General features: G+C 51.1%; 1 protein-coding gene across 5 annotated transcripts in view; it reads left to right on the top strand.

The window, feature by feature from the left end:
• The window catches only part of Nlrc5 (NLR family CARD domain containing 5), an 81,797-nt gene that overhangs the window by 27,583 nt on the left and 40,160 nt on the right, over positions 1-14,054 (top strand). For 4 of the 5 annotated variants that reach the window (XM_076571677.1, XM_076571676.1, XM_076571678.1 and 1 more), the window contains 11 exons: positions 738-2,400; positions 4,357-4,440; positions 4,578-4,661; positions 6,286-6,369; positions 6,476-6,565; positions 7,260-7,319; positions 8,525-8,587; positions 9,008-9,091; positions 11,307-11,390; positions 12,288-12,377; positions 13,275-13,343. In XM_076571677.1, coding sequence (XP_076427792.1) covers positions 738-2,400; positions 4,357-4,440; positions 4,578-4,661; positions 6,286-6,369; positions 6,476-6,565; positions 7,260-7,319; positions 8,525-8,587; positions 9,008-9,091; positions 11,307-11,390; positions 12,288-12,377; positions 13,275-13,343 — 2,455 coding nt within the window. The remainder of the gene's footprint in view (positions 1-737; positions 2,401-4,356; positions 4,441-4,577; positions 4,662-6,285; positions 6,370-6,475; positions 6,566-7,259; positions 7,320-8,524; positions 8,588-9,007; positions 9,092-11,306; positions 11,391-12,287; positions 12,378-13,274; positions 13,344-14,054) is intronic. The other variant, XM_076571680.1, reaches the window with a different exon arrangement.

Below are 14,054 nucleotides of genomic sequence, written 5' to 3'. Positions count from 1 at the left end.
TTGGGGGTGAGTGAGGATAGAGGCGATGAAGGTGCCTTGGAGAACCTCCAGATAGGAGGTCCATGGAGACACAGGGCACTGAGGCTAGGCCAAGGGGAAGAGGAGAGGGGAAACTTCCTTCATCTTCTATCAGTGATCTGGAATAGTCCTTGGCCCAGCCCTCACACGCACATACACTCCACCAATCGTGGGCATAACTAGAAAATTCACATCTGTGCAAAATAGGCCACTACTACAGTCCTCCTTGGAGTAGGGGTGGAGGCTGAGTCTTCCCAATGACCCAGGAAGGAAGAAAGCAACACTTGGCATAGGAGGAGCCCAGTTCCCATGGTCTGATGGACAGGTACAAAGTCTGTAGTTTGTTGGTGCCCACTCACTCTCAAGGGAAAGATGCAGTTGCCTCTGCCGTCTTAGAGCTGGTCCCCATAGATGTTGCAAAGCGAGCAACCTCCCCTAGCTGACTGAAAAAGACCTCACCTGTATTGCCCTGGAAGAGAGAGTTGTAACCCAAGGGCCCATCCTCACCTCCCTGGGTAAGTGGCTTCAGAGCCCATGTTGCTGTACGACCACTCCTTCTGGGAGTATGGATGGCCTAAGAACCTTCACTGTGCCCTTGATACTTGCCCCCACGCACACATGGCTGGGGCTAAAGACAGTAACAGCCTGATCACGGGGTCCCAGGACATGTATCGAGTGTGAGAGATCCTGCCTTCATGCCCTTACTGTGCCCCTTGCAGAGCTGGCTCAGAAGTACCTGAAACTCCTAAAGACCTCTGCCCAACAGTACCACGGTGGTGTGTGCATGGGAGCAGGACGTCCTCAGGCCTCCCCACTGGCCTATGTACCCCCAATTCTGCAGTGGAGCCGGGCTGCAGCACCCTTGGATGCTCAGGAGGGAGCCACTATCGGAGACCCCGAGGCAGCAGATGACGTTGATGTGAGCATCGAAGATCTCTTCAATTTCAGGGCCCACAAGGGCCCTCGAGTGACAGTGCTGCTGGGAAAGGCTGGGATGGGCAAGACCACTCTGGCCCATCGACTCTGCTGGAAGTGGGCTAACGGTCAGCTGGACCGCTTCCAGGCTCTGTTCCTCTTTGAGTTCCGCCAGCTCAACACAATCACACATTTGCTGACACTGCCCCAGCTCCTTTTTGATCTGTACCTGAGCCCGGAGTCAGAGTCTGATGCTGTTTTTCAGTACCTGGGGAAGAATGCCCATCAAGTGCTACTGATCTTTGATGGGCTGGATGAGGCACTCCATGCCGGTTCCATGGGTCCTGACGATGCAGGCTCCGTCCTCTCCCTGTTCTCTGGCCTCTGCCGTGGGACCCTTCTGCCAGGCTGCTGGGTGATGGCCACCTCTCGTCCTGGGAAACTGCCTGCCTGTGTGCCCACAGAGGCAGCCATGGTGTACATGTGGGGTTTTGATGGGCTGCGGGTAGAGAAGTATGTCAGCCACTTCTTCAGTGATCTGCTGTCGCGGGAGTTGGCCCTGGCAGAAGTGAGAAGCAACGAGCGTCTCCGGGGTATGTGTGCAGTACCTGCACTGTGCAGAGTAGCCTGCTTCTGCCTCCGCCGTCTGCTTCCAGGAAGCCCCCCAGGCCAATCTACGGCCCTGCTGTCCACGATAACCCAGCTGTACCTGCAGATGGTGGAGACTTTTAACCCCAATGGGACTCTGCCTGCCACATCCTTGTTGGACCTTGGAAAGGTGGCCCTTAGGGGACTGGACACTGGGAAGGTCATCTTCTCTATGGCAGACATCCCTCCTCCCCTGATGGCTTTTGGAGCTGTCCACGGCCTCCTGACCTCCTTCTGTATCCATACCGATCCTGAGCACCAAAAAATAGGCTATGCCTTTGCCCACCTAAGCCTTCAAGAGTTCTTTGCTGCTCTGTATCTGATGGCCAGTGACACAGTGGACAAAGACACGCTCATCTGCTATGTCACCCTCAATTCCCACTGGGTACTGCGGACCAAAGCTAGGCTGGACCTCTCCGACAATCTCCCTACCTTCCTGGCAGGCTTGGCATCCCACACTTGCCGTCCGTTCCTTTGCCACCTGGCTCGGCAAGACGAAGCCTGGGTGGGCTCCAGGCAGGCTGCTGTTGTTCAGGTGCTGAAGAAGTTGGCTAGCCGGAAGCTTACAGGGCCAAAGATGATAGAATTGTGTCACTGTGTGGCTGAGACCCAGGAGCTGGAGCTGGCGAGGTTCATGGCCCAAAGCCTCCCCTTCCAACTTTCCTTCCACAATTTCCCACTGACCCGTGCAGACCTGGCTGCCCTGGCCAATGTTCTGGAACACAAGGCGGCCCCCATTCACCTGGATTTTGATGGCTGCCCACTGGAGCCCCACTGCCCAGAGGCTCTGATAGGGTGTGGGCAGGTTGAGAATCTCAGGTGAGTCAGATCAGAAGGGAGGGAGGGAAGGGTGGGGGAGGGCACTGTGCTCTGGGAAAGCAGGAGGCCAACTGGTCCCGAGAGACTGGATTCAAGTCTTGACTATCTGAAAAGAATGTCCCATCTTCATCCAGTGTGTAACGCTGGCGGGGTAACCATGCGCCTTGATCAGGCCTCTGGAGTCCAGGTGTACCTTTCTCTTGCCTGTGGTTCCTTGACTCTCGTATCTCTCTGTCAGTCAGGGACTGGAGTGTTGGATCTGGGTTATGCTGTTCAAGGTTGTTTCACCTTGGACAAGTTACATATTACCTCCCTTGAGGGTGTTTCTCCATACTTGCGTACACAAGTCATGGGGATATGGGAGAATATGGCATTTGGTCCAGAGCCAAGGCTCTGTATCTATCAGCTGGAAAGAACAAAGGTGTAGTCCCAGTGCAAGCCTCCTGGGATACTATGGGGGCAGTCCTGTTGGAGTGTATGTCTCTGTGATGGACAAGTCAGAAGTAGGTGGTCCAAGGTGGTAGCTTGCTCTATTCCATGTGGTCATGCAGAGACCCCAGCCCTTTTTCCAGCATCCCCTCAGACATCCTAGCTGTAGGATCAATGCTGAACCATGGGTGTCCCTGTGCCCTGACTTGGAGGAAGGGAAAGGGTGACCATGGAGGAATGTGTTTAAAAGTCACCATGGAAATAGGACACATCCCTTGCAGTCACATTGCATCACTGAGAACATAGCCACCCAACCACTTTGGGCTGCAAGAGGAGCTGGAAATGTCACTTCTGGCTGGTAAACTACTTCCTGCTAGAGCTCCATTTCTTGTTCTCTTCCTTCAAATCAACACCAGGTTTAATTTACAAACATGTTATATGTGTCAATAGATTGAAAACACTTTATACATTTCAGTATATAATATTAACATTGTAACAAGGCAGTCCAGCCCTCTGAGTTACAGTTTTAGCACTTAAAATCTTTTAATACAAACCATATTTGAAACACTGAACACAAGAAAGAAACATGAACAGCATAGAAAACAAAATAATCAAGTAAAAGGAATACCCCCCCCAATTAAAAAAGCATACCAGATAACATTCATTTTTAAAGAAAGAGGCTAAGGAACGGTGACAATCTTATTTTTGAAATGATATAAAATTGAATATTTTTAGACTCATTTGTGAGGTGAAATTGTACCTCTGCTAAAGTCTCTACCCATTTTGATAATTAACTCTTTGTGGTTGTTTCTTTTTCTAAGGAAAGTTTCTTGGGTCTGGGAAGATACCTCAGTGTCTAAGCGGCATTGCTTTAAAAGCAACAGGGCCTGAGTTCAAGTCCCCAGCACCCATGTAAAGGCTGAGCCTATCTTCTCATGTCTGGAGCAGTAGAGTTGAGGGGCAGAGACAGGTGGATCCCCAGAGCTCACTGTCAGCCAGCCCACCCTAGGCTAGAGTGAGTTTCAGGACCAGTGGGAGACAAACGAACAAACAAACAAGCAAACAAAAAAGTGATAAGTACCTCTGGCTGCTGCATGTGCACATGAGCAAAAACATGCACGATGCTTTCTTGCCATGATTTGAACTATATATGACTATATTTCTATGGGTGAAGTGGAGAATGATTTGGCAGATAAAGAAGCTAATGCTAGCCGGGCGGTGGTGGCGCACACCTTTAATCCCAGCACTCGGGAGGCAGAGGCAGGCAGATCTCTGTGAGTTCGAGGCTAGCCTGGGCTACCAAGTGAGTTCCAGGAAAGGCACAAAGCTACACAGAGAAACCCTGTCTCGAAAAACCAAAAAAAAAAAAAAAAAAAAAAAAAGAAGCTAACGCTGTAAGCAACTACTCCAACAACCACAATGATGACTCGTGCTACTATGATGCCCTGTCTGTCCCCATGGACACTGCCAATGATGTCCTGCCAATCACTAAGCCCTGCCCAGCACTGACTTGCTTCTCTCCTGCAGCTTTAAAAGCAGAAAGTGTGGGGACGCCTTTGCAGAAACCCTGAGCAGAAGCTTGCCTACTCTGGGGAGTCTTAAGACCTTAGGGTAAGCCAAGGCTTGCAAGCAAGATATGCAACTAAGGATGTCTGGCATACATTTCCCTGCTTAGTTCTAAACAGACAGATTCCTGGCCAGCCCTCTTCTCCATTCCCATTCCTCTACCATCTTTGCTTGTCCTGTAGGTTAACAGGAAGTAAGATCACAGCCCGAGGCATCAGCCACCTGGTACAGGCTTTGCCCCTCTGTTCCCAGCTGGAGGAAGTCAGGTGAGTGATCACTGGGAGGGCTACCTTGCCTGGGAGAAGGGTCAGTTCCCAGCTCTTAGGACACCCCTGGGGCCTGCATATTACATCGGGGACTACCAGAGAAACAGCCATCAGTCCAAGAATGGGGTGAGCCAAATCCAAAAGAACGCCTCCCAGACTCCAGCAGGGCATACATTTGGGGTTATCTTCAAGAATCATGAGTTTGGGGCTCCCTCCTCTCATTCTGTAACTCTAGGAAAAGGGATTGAGTGTCTAGGCAGAAGGCAGGTATTATGGGGATACATTAATGCATACAATGTACAACTTCACATTCCTACACTTGGGTACACACTTGCACAGAAGTATATGCTCATCTAACTCAAGGGTGTGTCACATGCCTATTCACAGATGGGTACATGTGTGGCACACACAGGCACACTGAGATGTAGCACACACTGGCTGAGCACATCTGCACAATATACCTCTTGCTTGTGTCTGGAATTGATTGCTTCAGGGAAAGGTGGAGCCAGGGACCCTCTGCTACAATCTTTTTTAAAATATTTTTTATTTTATTTTTGAGATTATAACATAATTACATCATTTCTCTCTTCCCTTCTGTCCCTCCAAACTCTCCTACACCCCTCCTTGATATCTTTCAGATTCATGGCCTCTTTTTTCATTAATTGTTACTGTATACATTTATGTATGTGTGTATGCATATATATTCTTAAATATAACCCACTCAGTCTGTAAATGTCACTTGAATGTATGTTTCTAGGGCTGACCATTTGGTATTGGATAACCAATTGATGTGCTCTTCCCTGGGGAAGACTATTTCTCCCACTCTTAGCATTCAGTTGCCTGTAGTTCATGGTGTATGGTTGAGGTGTCGTGAGCTTTCTCCCATCCACTTTAACATATCTGTTGATGCTGTACTTGTTCAGCCCATGTTTAGGCGGTCATGTTGGTGAAACTTTATGGGTACAGCTTCTGACATTACTAGGAGACACAATCTCAACAAAATCCTTGGTCTGCTACAGTCTTAGATAGCTCCTTCCTGAGATCCAGAAAGGCAACCACTGAATCTAAGCAGGCTCACCCAGGAAATAGGATACAGCAGTTACGGGATGGAACACAAGCTGGCCAGCCCCCACTGTCTCCCACTGATGCATGCCTTTGGGCAGTGGTCACCCTGGTTGAGATGAAGGTTTAGACCATTGATCTTATTAAAACTCTCTTTCTCGATGATTGAGTAACTTTAATCTTTAATCTTGGCCCCCATAACCCCCTTTATTTGTTTATTTTTATTTTCCCCTGTTGCTCTCAGCCATTCTCACACCATATATCCATCTGTCCCTCCATCTGGGATTCCAGGTAGAGACAGTGAGGTCAGAGAGGTTGTCCTGGGCTCTTGGGAGCTGTGACCAGAGCTGAGACCGGAAGTAGAGTCTTCAGCCTCCTAGAGAGAGACTTCACTAGTCCCCTGGGACATTAGTGAACTCCGGATGCAGGCACATGGTACATCTAAGCCCTGGGAGCAGGCCTCAGGATCACCTCATCTACTTCATAAGACTGTCACCCACCACCTGGGGCTTCCTCCCGCCCATCCCCCGACCTGAGGGATTGGGCCTTGGTCTCCCTGCAGTCTGCACGACAACCAGCTCAAGGACCCAGAAGTGCTGAGCCTTGTGGAGCTGCTCCCTTGCCTGCCGAATCTCCAGAAGCTTGAGTAAGTGATCTTTACTCCCGCCAAGCCCCTCTCCTGGCCCAAGTCACTTTTCTCTGCCGACTGGGTCCAGGGCATCCACCCCTGACACTTTGCCACCATTGTGCAGCCTGAGCAGAAACAGCTTCTCCATGTCAACTCTACTGTCCTTGGTGAAGGTGGCATTCACGTGCCCTACTGTCAGAAAGCTGCAGGTCAGGTGAGCAGCTAGCTCTTCAAGGTCTTGGGGAAAAGGGAAGGGGCAGGGAGTGAGGAGGAAGTCCCTAGCGTAAGAGGTCTGTGTGTGCACGCCAGAGTCAGCTTAATTCACATCTAGACTCTTGCTCAGGTCTGGTGCTTAATAAGTAGATAAAGATGCATGGATGGATGGATGGATGGATGGATGGATGGATGGATGGACAACACTGCGGAGGTACCGGCATAGCCAAACGAATAAGCCGCATGTCGCTCTCCGTGGTTCTGAAACAGTGGTCCCTCATTGGCTCACATTGCTGGCTAGACTGCAGGCTTCCTAATATGAATACAATTATAATTCTCATTTTTAAAAGTTCTCAGATTGCGTGGTGATGCACACCCGCAATACCAGCACTTAGGGGGATTAGGAGTCCAAGGCTAGCCTCAGCCCCATAGTGAGTTCAAGGCCAGCCTGGTTTACATGACACCTTGTCTTAAAAAAATAAAATAAAATAAAAATAAAACAGAACCAAAACAAAGACCCCTCTTACGTTGTCTTCCTGACCTTACAAAAGCAGGCTCGCTGAGTGGCAGAGGGCTTCTAGCCTGTGCTGGGTCACTCTTTCCCTGGATGGTTGGGGTGGGTGACAGCTGTACAAGTGGGGTGATGTGCTGATTTCCCGTTCCTGGATATCATGGCTTTGTGTCTGACCCTCTAGGGAATCAGACCTCATCTTCCTTCTGTGCCCGGTCACAGAGACAGCTGTACGGCCATCAGGGTAAGTAGCTCAGGAGTCATGGCCCCAGCTAGTCCTGAGAAGGTATCTAGACTGGGAAGGTGAGGGTGAGGACCTAGTGAGAGCTGACGTGGGAAGACTCTCCTTACTGCTGTGTGAATCCCTGCTCAGGGCTGGCAGAGTGTCCTCTCTTCCTCCCATGTGTCTGGACTACATCTGACCCCTGGCTAGAGAGCATCCCCAGGGTCTCAGAATGGGCCAGATCTGTAGGGAGAATGCGAAGATATTGTGCACTGAAAAATTCTCACACTGAAAGAAAGATAAAGGAGAGGTCAGTGATGGTCCCTACATCTTAGGGCTGCCTTGGGAATGGGAAGAGTAAATTCATCTAACATGCTTCAAACACTGGCACAGACCAGCACACAGATGCTGGTCACACATGGATTTCCACATGGCCCCCCATTGGTGGGTAAAGACATGGAAGTTCTCCCTCTAAGAAACACTCCTCCCTGACTAAGCTCCCCGCTTCAATCTCCACTTCTGTACCATGACCCAGTTGGGCCAATGTCACTCCCTGCCCACCCCCAAGATGTCAAAAGCTCTGCCACCCAACGTGGTCATTATCAGTCGCTGTGACAATGTAAATGAAGTAACTTTCAGTCTTGCGTGTACCACCCTTCCAGGGCTCAGCAGTGGCCACAGGTGGCTCCCATGGCAGATGACACAGTGGAAGAGCACTCTGCCACTGCAAAAGGTTCTGTTAGGCAATTCCAGTCTATAAGTTTATGGAAATTGGCTTATGGTATAGCCCAAGATTCTCTGCAGTCACTGGCATTCTCCTCCCCTCTCCTCTCCAGTCTAAAAGGGCTGTAGCTCCCCACTGCCTGGACCTGCCTATGGCAGTACATGATCCTTGTGTTCTGAACCAAAGGTCACATCAAAGGGATACTATCATGGTGACCTTAGGAAACAGAAAACGGAGAGTCTAATGGGTTACGTGACTTGCCAAAGACTGCACAGCCACATGTAGAGGAGACCACATTTGAATAAAGTCTTCCTTAGACCTCAAGCCCTTGCTCCCACTGCTTCCCCAAGCTGCACCTTGAGTGCCTTCCAGCACTCTCTTTGGGACAAACTCACCATGAGAGGTGCTGCTGGGTCTCCAGACCCTAGATGCCAAGCAAAAAGGTCCGGTCCATCTGGTCGGGCTCCTGAGCCCAAACTAGTGTGTAATCTGTTCTTTTCAGAGCATCAAACCTACAGGACAAAGATAGCCTGAAGAAAGGACAGAACCGGAGCCTGGAACTCAGGTACTCAGCAGGGCCCACTGCCTGCAGAAAACGGTAATAGAGGAAGGGTCCTTTCCCAAGGGAGGAGGAGCAGGCAGGAAGGGATACAGGGGAAGCAGATGGAGGGACAGGAGAAAGGCATGCATAAGCAACTGTGTCAACAAGAGCTCCAGCCGAATGGACCCTTACTCTATGTGGGACACTGTGCTCAGAAGTGGCTGGTACTTTGTGGGAAGCCTTTTAGGATGACCCTCATGAATGATGCATATCACTCTACTTGGTAGAGAAAGAAACTGAGTCACAGACAGAGTAAGTGCCTTGAACAAGATCACCCCACTACTTAGAGGTGCACAGATCCCAGGTCTACACCCTCAGGACTCATCAGACTCAGGACAGGAAGGACCATGATTTTTTCCCTGATCTCCTCCATTCCCATCCTAGGCTTCAGAAATGTCAGCTCAGGGTCCATGATGCAGAAACCCTCGTGGAGCTATTCCAGAAAGGCCCCAGGCTGGAGGAAGTGGAGTGAGTACCCTGAAAAACAGGAGACTGGGGGGGGGGGCAGGGACAGCTAGGGAGGCTGGGCAGGGCAGACGAGGTCTCACCTTCATGGGGGGGTGGGGGGTGGTGATGGTTGGCTGACCACTCAAGAGTCTAGGGACATCCCAACAGTCGGAACATCTGCTGCTGTGTGGTGCTGTCCTGTATCAAGTGCTTAGCTAGGTGCTGTTAGATGTGTCTTTATCATCTCCTCCTCACTGCGATGTCACCACGTTTTATAGAGAAGGAAACGAAGGCACAGAGTAAATTTGCTCAAGATCAAACAGGTAGGAACAGTCTAGTCTGAAGTTCCCAGCCCATCCTCATGAGTCCTGCCACTACTTCCATGGCCATCGGTAGAGTGGGACTCCTCCTGTGCTTGGGGTGACCCATTCTTTACAGGCTAAAGAAGTTCCCATGATGCCTGGCTCCTGAGCAGGGCTGAAGAACTGGCGGTGGTCATTTCCTAGTGATAGGAAGGGAGCCCCCACCCCCAAACAATCACAGGAAGTCCTCTAAGCGATGTGAAGGCAGAATGGTGGGGTGCACCAGGTGGTGGCGGCGGCACATGCCTTTAATTCCAGCACTCCAGAGGCAGAGGCAGGCAGATCTCTAAGTTTGAGGCCAGCCAGGTCTACAGAGTGAGTTCCAGGACAGCCAGGACTACAACAGAGAAACCCTGTCTTGAAAAACCAAAATAAGAAAAAAAAATGGTAGAGTGCTATGAAGTATTTAGGGGTGAGTTCACCCCACCTCGGGGTGTGGTACATAGGGAGAGGGTTGACTGGGCCATCAACTGTTGGTCCATTACCTTGTTTCATTGGAAGACTCAAGGACAAGATTAACGCACCACAGTGAGGGCCAGCAAGGTGGCCCAGCAGGTAAGTGACAAGTTCACAGGGAGATGCGCTTGTCACCGTCTGGCCACCCGAGTTCCCTCTCTAGGACCCACGTGACAGAAGGAGCAAATCAACTCCTGCGAGTTGTTCTCTGACCTCCACGTGCACCCCTCCCCACTACAAAAATAAACATAATTTTAAAAACGACTAAAAGGTCTGGAGAAATGGCTCAGGGGCTGAGTGTTTGCTGCCCTTCCGGCGGGTCTGTCCTCAGTTTCCAGCACTCACATTGACAGTTTGCAACTGCCTGTAACTCCAGAGGGATCCAGAGCCTCCTGGCATCCGAGGCACCCACACACACGGCAGACACTCACACGGACACACATTCACAGCGGGATATTTCCAACCCTCTTGCCACCACTGAGTCTGCCCCTCCCCAATGTCCTCACTTGCGACACAATCCCACCCTACCTGGTTAGAGTAATAAACCCTTCTGAGCTACCTAGCTCACCCTCACTGCCAGTCCAACTTAGACACTTTCTTCTCCAAGCTCTTCATCCACTTCCTCTGGTAGAGCCTCCCACTTTTCACCTAGTGACCCCATTAGCTTCTGGCTCAGTTTTCCCAGCTCCCACCATGGCATTCTCTTCCTGGTAGGGTAGGCTGCGTTTCACCACTGCCTACACCCTTCCCTCCCTCCCTCTGCTCAGGGTAAAGCCCAAATCCTCAAACCCGGTGGGACCCAGCAGCCTACCTCAGTCTCCCCGGCCCCTTTCACCCTGATACCCCAACTCAGTTTCCAATCTAAACACACTGGCTTCCTCTGGATACTGGTATGTGCCATGCCACAGGATCTTTGAATGTGCTATTCACACTGCTAGGAACAATCTTCTCAAATCTCTCCCTGATCACTTACCTGTGGAACTCCTGGGATTTCCATCAAGTAGTTAAAAAAAAAAAAGAAAAGAAAAGAAAAAAGCCTCCCTGGCCCTACACTGGGTCAGATATCCTGGAATTATGGGGGTTATCACAAGAAGCGATTATGCATGTTGCAGCATACAGGAACAGGCATAGATGGGACCTTCCAATCAGGCTGTCTGAGTTCAAATCCAAGCCCATCCTCGAGCAGGTCTCTTAAGTACTCTGTGCCTTGGTTTACTTGGTAGTAAGATAAAGATATACTTGTCCCTGCTTCGTAGATTGTATGAAATGTGCCACAAGTGTGGAAGTACCAATGTCATGGGCACGTGTGGAGCTGGCAGCCTATCCCCTTTAGTTTCATAAAGTGCATTTACGGGAACGATGCTCTGACTAGAGCTGGAGAGGACCGTGAGAGTGTCTCCACGGTGCCTCTATCTTAGTCTTTCAGGGAACCATCTGGAAGATGAAGGCTGTCGACTTGTAGCAGAAGCTGCTTCGCAGCTGCAAATTGCCAAGAAACTGGAGTGAGTTGCACCCCCGACTGCTGGGTAACAAGAGGGGCCATGGAGAGTCCCACCTGGTCCCTGCCTGTCCCAGTTCCCTGTGTCCACAGTCAGCAAGAGTAACACTGATCTGCCCAGCTTCCTCTCTCTCCAGCGAGGTTGGGCTCTTGCCTATACCTTGCTCTTGCCTCTGCCCTGAACCACTGGTGGCCTCACCATCTAACTCCTTGCACATGGACAGCATGTCCATGGCACATCTGGCTCACATGCCAGAGAGTCCTTGCCACAGCTCTGGGAGGTCAGAGCCTTGCCCTGAGCCGGTGCTAAGGTTCTGAGTGGGTGAGTACTCTGCCACTGGGTCAAGGCTTTAGGGGGCAAAGTGGTGTGTTTGCTTAGGGTGTAGGCGTGGGTTGTTGGAATTGTGAGCCAAGAAAGCAGGGTGTCTAATGGTGCGGCCCTGGGGCAGAAATGGTGTTTGGGTGGGTTGCGTTACGTCTTACGGTCATTTGGGTTGGGTAAGGAGTGGCGAGGTATGGGAACGTGGTTTGGGTTTCAGCTCTAACTTTGGGTGTCACCCCATAACTTTGAAACCCTGGAAAAGTAATAGAATGTCTCAGTTTCTCCATTTATAAAATGGAGTTAAAGGAGACCACGTATGCCTGAAAACCCTCCATAGACTGCAGTTACTACATATACCATAAAACTGAGGCTCGGAGAGAGGAGAACCCAGGGGCAGTACTTATGGGTTAAGCCAGAGAACTTGTTTCTCTAAGTGTGTGTATTTGGGGTGCGGGGGTGGTGGTGTCATACATCCCTTGGCTCACATGGCCAGAACTCTTTGAGGGACCCTGCTTGGGGACCCATTTTGGGTGCAGGAGCTGTCTGCCTGCTGACACTGCCTGCCTCTCCTCTCCACAGCCTCAGTGACAATGGCCTCTCCAGGACAGGGGTGACCTATGTGTTGAGAGCCATGAGCACGTGTGGGACGCTGGAAGAGATGTACATCAGGTGGGCGCCCCACAGGGCACTGTCACTGTCCTTTAGCTCTGAGCCCCCTAGTTCAGGGCCATATCATCATACTTTCTGAAGCGCCCCATATTATTTCTGGCCTCATGCCTTAGGGACCCCCTGAAGCTGCTGCCTGAGCCCTGCCCAGCTGGCACAGTAATGCAGCCACTGCCAGTACTGTGGGTCTCCTCTGGAGAGCCGCCGGGAGCTGGGGGAACCAGCTGGGAGTGGCAGTATCAGAAAATGAGGGAACAACCCTCTGGCTCCTTGCTTCAGTTGATGCAAACTGTGCAGTGTCCTCTGTCCCCAGCTCCTGTGAGATCAGGCTGGGCCCTCCTGCTTCCAGCTTCCTTCAGTCCCTTCCCAGCTTCTCCTGAGAACAATTTCCAAGTGACATGTGACCTCCTGTCGCTCTGGTCCAACCTCAGTTCTCTATCAGGATGGGGAGCTGAGGACGCGTGCGAGTGGAAGCCAGTGTAGTTCCCGCTTGGCTGAGAGCCTCGTTCTTGATTCTCAACTACGTGGAGGGTCTCTATTTTATGTAGTCCTCCCCAAAGGGCTGGAGGGAAGCCAGATCTCTCACAAGGTAGATTAGGGTCCTCGTTCACTGTGATCACTGAGATGTGCTGCATGTCATGGGAGACAGCAAAACCCATATCCCAAAGCACTCCAAGTATTGGAGGAAACCCCCACCCTATCCCACCGGAGCAGGCATACACACACCAGAGCAGGAGAACCTGAAGTCTCTGTAGCAGGAAGGCTTCCCACCTCATAGCCTCAGAGGAAGTCACAGGAAGGGGCTTAGCTTGGGCAGGTGTGGAGTCTTGGTGGTCCCACCAGGTCAGGGTTAGACAAGGGGTGTAACCCCCCCGTCCCTTGCTTCTCTCTCGCCCATAGCCTGCTGAGCAACACCGTGGTACTCACATTTGCCCAGGAGCCACGGGAGCAGGAAAGGAGCTGGAAGAGGTAAGGACCCAGCATCCCTGCATTCCTCTCTGGGATGGGACGGCGCCCTCCCTCCCTGACCCAGGGAGACCTTGACAGGAACTCACAAAGTAGGGCTGGAGATGTAGCTCAGATAGTGGGGTTTGTCTGAGACCCAGGGCTCAATTCCCAGCATCGCACAGATCACACATGGCGCCTAAGATACATGAGACCCTATCTCAAAAAGTGAAAAAGAATTCACCAAGGGTCGGGCTGTGAGCAGCCTTGGCAGGAGACATGAGTCTGATGAGGGAGGAGCAGAGGGCAGACTACTGGGAGCCCGGTGATGTCGTATCTGGTGATATGCCAGGCTAGACTGGGATAGCTAGACAATTATTCATGGGAAACTTGGGTTTTATCCTAAATATGGAGAGTGGCCTGGCGCAGAGATCTGATATGGCCAGAACTTCTGTCTTTCTTTGGCACAAGGACCATTCAAAGCAGTGTCTGCATCCCTCCTTCAAGTGACTTCCAGGGCATGGCTAGAGGCTTCGCTCTGGGTTGTGTGTGTCTACCCACAAGCTATGGCACAGGGTCTGAACTCGGAAGGTTGGTAGGCAGAGTGCTGCCGTCTCCAATGAGGATAATGACATTATGATATTAACGGTGGCAGTAACCAGGTGAATTGAGCATTTCCTTATGTGTGCAGCAAGTGCTAGGCTGAGACAACTCACACGTGCCAAGTTAGTCCCA

The sequence above is a fragment of the Peromyscus maniculatus genome, chromosome 5 (genome assembly GCF_049852395.1).
Source record: "Peromyscus maniculatus bairdii isolate BWxNUB_F1_BW_parent chromosome 5, HU_Pman_BW_mat_3.1, whole genome shotgun sequence".
In the NCBI taxonomy this organism is placed as follows: Eukaryota; Metazoa; Chordata; class Mammalia; order Rodentia; family Cricetidae; genus Peromyscus; species Peromyscus maniculatus.
The sequence above is the reverse complement of the archived record's forward strand: the minus strand, read 5'-3'. Positions and strand labels throughout refer to the sequence as shown.